Source organism: Melanostigma gelatinosum, assembly GCF_949748355.1.
Source record: "Melanostigma gelatinosum genome assembly, chromosome: 18".
NCBI classification, from domain to species: Eukaryota; Metazoa; Chordata; class Actinopteri; order Perciformes; family Zoarcidae; genus Melanostigma; species Melanostigma gelatinosum.
The window spans coordinates 15,092,944-15,097,732 of NC_136651.1; the positions used below are offsets into that span (position 1 = coordinate 15,092,944).

A 4,789-nucleotide genomic window follows, 5' to 3' on the forward strand; every position below is an offset into this window, starting at 1 on the left:
GATGAAGATATTCAAAGCAAAGGGAGAGCTTCAGAAAGTTTGTTCAGAGAGTTAATCCGAAAGAGAGCAGAGTGCTTTCACATCTGCAGCCTTCCTCTTTTATACTCTCCAGCTCGTGCGGCGCAGTGAAAGCGCTGCGCCCTGATTGGCTAAAGCTGAATGGTGTATTGGTATGATAATGCTTTTGTCGCACTCCGGCTCGTGGCAGATTGATGGGGGTCATCGAGTCACGCACGCTCCCCCCCTGAGTGCAGCAGCCTGAAACTAAAAATAGCCTCATTAAAATTAAAGTTTGATCACTCTGGAGCACTTTTACTTTTGCAAATAATTGAAAACTCAGCCGGTGATTCTTGTTGCAGAGATGCATGCTGAACATAATTTCGACTTTTACAAGCATTTATAAAGTGCATTCAAGCTTCATGTTTTTAGAAACGCACACGCGATTTCTAGACCAGTTCAAGCCGCACGAGCCTCCCTTCAAACTCCAAAACATGAAGTATCAACTTTGCAAAAAGACAACTCAACAAACTCTCAGAACATTTCATTGCATTTTAGGTTTTTGGTGATAGTATTGCAGCAACAACATGGAGAAAGTGTGAAGCGACCCCTCCCCCCTACAGCAGAGAGAAAGGGCAGGTGGATGATGCCATCTGTGGACTAGAGGCTGCCCATAAAACGGCCTCATTGTGCGCACAGAAGCCCTCTATTATCTTGGTCCCCCATACAAATGCAAATGACCAGCGCGTGCCAGAACGCATGTGCGTGCTGCGCAATCTGCGCTGCTGGCCTGTGCTGACCACGTGGCCATCAGCTGTCCAGAAAATCCTTGCTTGGTTTTTATTAATTTACTCTGGAGAATTCAGGGGCCACACGGACTGAATTCTATAGAAAGAAACTTATTGCACTTTCAGTTTCAGGCAATGTTGTTTGCTATTTGGTGTTTGGATCCAGCAAATGTCTAAATATGTGATTGTATTTAAACCTATTTCTGACAACTCTGTTCATTTCCAATCACTTTTAAGAACAGCGAAAGTTGTACTCACTGATTTGGTTACATTCGTATATATTGTAATTGTACATTAATGTCCTTATCTGTGCCTTTAAAATAAACTTGTTTTTGACAACCTGTTCATTTACGATCATTTTTACGCACAACGAAACTTTTACGCACGGCTCTAATTCCTCTGCTCCACGGATGCAGCTCTCTAACAGCTCGTGCTTTTTTTGGTCCTATTTTATCTGCATAATAATTTAAAACAAACCTTGCATCAAGTCAGGCCTGCTGCCACTGCTGCCTAAATGAGAGGAGGGGGGCAGGAGTGGAGAGGCTGTGCAGGAGACACAGGTTGGCGGTGATTGATTCAGCGCTATTGTTCTGCGGGAGGCAGAGCGGCAGATGGAGAACTGTCACTATGAGGGATCCTCCCCTCTCCCCTAAACCCAGGTCAACCCCGACCCCAGGGCGCACCGATCTTTTGTTTACAAGTCTTCACGTTCGCCGGGCTGTTGTCTGAGTTTTGATTAAATTTGAATGCCAAAGAGGAGAGCTTATGGTCTAAACTTTCACAATGAATACGTGCCATCTCCAAAAGATGCCAGACCTGTAAATGCAGATACAAATCACTTTCAGTTTGAGCTGTAAACACGTACGAGAATGCCGAAAGCGTGTTTTGATAAACAACAAAACTATTATCTGCATTACTGCAGCAACAACATTATTTGTTTATTTCGCTTTCAGTCTCCTGCTGCGTGCAGCAGCAGCCCCATCAGCGCATCAGTGGCGATGCTTACATTTGGGCCGAAATTGGATTTGGATCTATCTAGCTGATAGAGACTGAAACAGAGATATTTAAGGAAGGATCAGCTTGCATGTCCACAGGGTAGGCGCGTGCAAATCGATACCGACCTATTGTTGCTCAAGCACATCTGCCAGACGGAGGCCTCCCCGGCAGCGCGCGACAGGTGTTGGTGGTCAAAGCTCTTTTCTGGTGACCTGCGGCGACTCACTAAAGCTTTGAACTCTTTAAAAAAAACTATTTTACACTTAAAACAGTACCAAACTGTTACTTGTATGCTAAATAACGTGTCTAGAGCTGCAGGATAAGATGTTTAGACTTTTTGGTGTGTGCAAATACGACATGTGGTTCAGGAAAATATAGGCGAATGGTTAAAAGGAATATCAGAAAATCGTTTTGTTTATTGATCAAATACGTGTTTGTGAGCAATTCAACAGGCACAACTCAATAAGTGATCTAGCTAAACTTGTTTTGCGTAACCTCAAAACTTTAAAATGATATTTACAGCGGATCAAAAAACTGCCCTCACGCCAAGCAGGTGCTGTCTGACTTCCTTTGTCCACGCTTCGCCTTCCCCCCGGGGACAGATGGTATCTCTCGGTTGCTATGGAGAGTGATGCAGACAGAGAGATAAAGCATGCAGGCATCTCCAGATGCCACGCGCCTCAAGTGAGGTCTGGATTTAGGCATGCAAAGCAGCGGCGCGTGCCATGCGCAATCTACAAAAAAAAAAAGTGCATGCAGCGATACTGGCCGTGAGGTCTCTCTGACATCCAATTCAATTAGGATGGTTGGTATGTTGCATTATGACACTTAAAACAGTACCAAACTGTTACTTGTATGCTAAATAAGTTCCAAAATGTTATTTTTTATGCTTTTATGATCTGGAAACATTATAACTTCATGAGAGTTATTTGAAGCACCAATGCGTTTCTGCAAATTCTCGTCAACCATGTGTACTTGTGTATGCATACAGTATAGCTTTTCATTTTGAATGTGTTTTTCCAGGCACCCTTGGTTTCCATTACATACCTAAACATGGAAAAATCTCACTAATTTGACAAACTTTACTTCGATGAGGTAAGTCAGACAACAAAGTTAAATTATTGTGGAGGTTTTACAGGAAAAGACACAATGCAGTGACAAAGAAATATCATGAATAATAGAGTTGAAGTGAAACCTTCAAGATATTTTACATTTTCTGTTTTGTTGCTATTTCTGCATATTTTGAGATTCAAGGTCAAATTTGAAGATTTATTTCCATTCTCGTCCAGGCAGCCAATCATGCATGCATTTTCTTTACAGTACAAAATACAAAAAGCAGAAAAGTAAAAGTCGCTTGAGGCAAGGAACCCATCATATATAGTAAACATCAAATCTGTAGAAATGTTGGAAATGAATGGAAGTCAATGGCTGCCTGGAATGTCAAAACACACAACATTGAAACATCCTACTCAATGGCATGGTTTGCAAAATGTTCAGCTGGGATGTAAAGTGCTGTAGATTGTGAACATGGACATCCTATGGTTCCTGTTTGAATGGAAGGTATTGGTTGCTTCAGAACTTGGAGGACTTTGACGAAAGTGTGGTCTCCCTGTGTGGTTTCATTATTCCTGTACGCTGAAAGAAACATTTCAAAAGGTCAGAGTTTCTACATCTGATCCTTTCACCCAAAACTTCCCCTGACTTTCTAAGACTTTTCTATAGGCACGCGTCCCTGAGGGTGGGGCAGGGGCTGCAGGCCTGCTGTAGTCATTGTGCCCCAAACGGCCAATCAGAGAGTGAGCGTGTGCCGGGTCTGCAGTATAAATGCTGGCAGAGCCTTAGAGGAAGCACAAACACTCTTCTCTGGACTTTCTGACCAGCCGAACCTTAAAGATAAACTATCACCATGCAGTCTCCCGGGAAATCTCTGAAGGAAGCTCTGCTCTGCGCTCAGAGCGAGGATCGACTCACTGTTGGAGTCTACGAGAGCGCTAAAATCATGACTGAGTAAGTAAACTAAACATGACTTGAATATGACTTTGGCATCCTCTATGACCAGCCGACATGATCCCTCATAACAGCAGCAGCTAACAGGTGACTTTTCTTTATCCACAGTGACCCGGACAGTGTGTCTTTCTGCGTCCTGGCCATGGATGAGGATTTCCAGTGCGACATCGCTCTGCAGATCCACTTCACCCTCATCCAGTCCTTCTGCTTCGACAACGACATCAGCATCGTCAGAGTGAGCGACATGCAGCGTCTGGCTGAGATTGTTGGTGACAAGGTGGAGCAGCTTGAAGATACTCACTGCGTCCTCATCACGGTATGTAGAGCTCAGAGAACCAGATTGTGTGATTATAAATCATTTCACAAGTCTATACGTGATGCTTTTGTGTAAGAAACACACAACTAAAGCCTCTTTCCTCTTCCTGTTTGAACAGAACCCAGCTGATGGGTCTTGGGAGGACCCTGCTCTGGAGAAGCTGCACCTGTTCTGCGAGGAGAGCCGCAGTCTGAGCGACTGGGTTCCTGAGATCAGCCTCCCGGAGCGTTGATGTGGACCTCGGCTCCTCTCTTGCTCAGATGCTGTGAAGCTTCTTATCTGGAAATACTCATCCTGATGAAGAGGATGACCATGTTTCTGCTCATCCCTGGATACTCCTGAGGAGGATTCCCGTCCAGGCAGCACGGCGCCGGCCCCGAGAGGGCCCCCCCGTGAACCGTCGCCTCTTGTCCCGTCCATGCCAAGATGACTCTCATTCTTTATGTGAATGAGGTCAGGTATGCCGCAAGAGCGACACATCGACCCTCATTCTTTGTGTGGATGAGGTTTGGAGAGGAAGGAGATGCGAGTTCTGCGTCCTGTGGTCCCACAGAGCGGACGTCGCACGTTGAAGCACGCGCAGCAGGAGAAGAAGCGGTGCTGAGGAAGAGGCGTTCTTAAAAAAAAGACTTTTTTAATGATGTCCTCTTTGCTGAGCAACATGACAACAGTTGCAATCAGCGAA

At 44.9% G+C, this 4,789-nt stretch overlaps 1 protein-coding gene across 1 annotated transcript; it reads left to right on the forward strand.

Moving 5' to 3' along the window:
- Positions 1–3,687: 3,687 nt before the first annotated feature.
- On the forward strand, positions 3,688–4,481 carry LOC306792047 (growth arrest and DNA damage-inducible protein GADD45 gamma-like; the record flags this gene model as incomplete). The annotated part of the gene is made up of 3 exons (XM_079289036.1): positions 3,688–3,788; positions 3,897–4,104; positions 4,223–4,481. 3 exons carry the CDS (start codon positions 3,688–3,690, stop codon positions 4,334–4,336), a joined length of 423 nt encoding a protein of 140 aa, XP_079145162.1. The 3' UTR covers positions 4,337–4,481.
- Between the last annotated feature and the right edge of the window lie 308 nt (positions 4,482–4,789).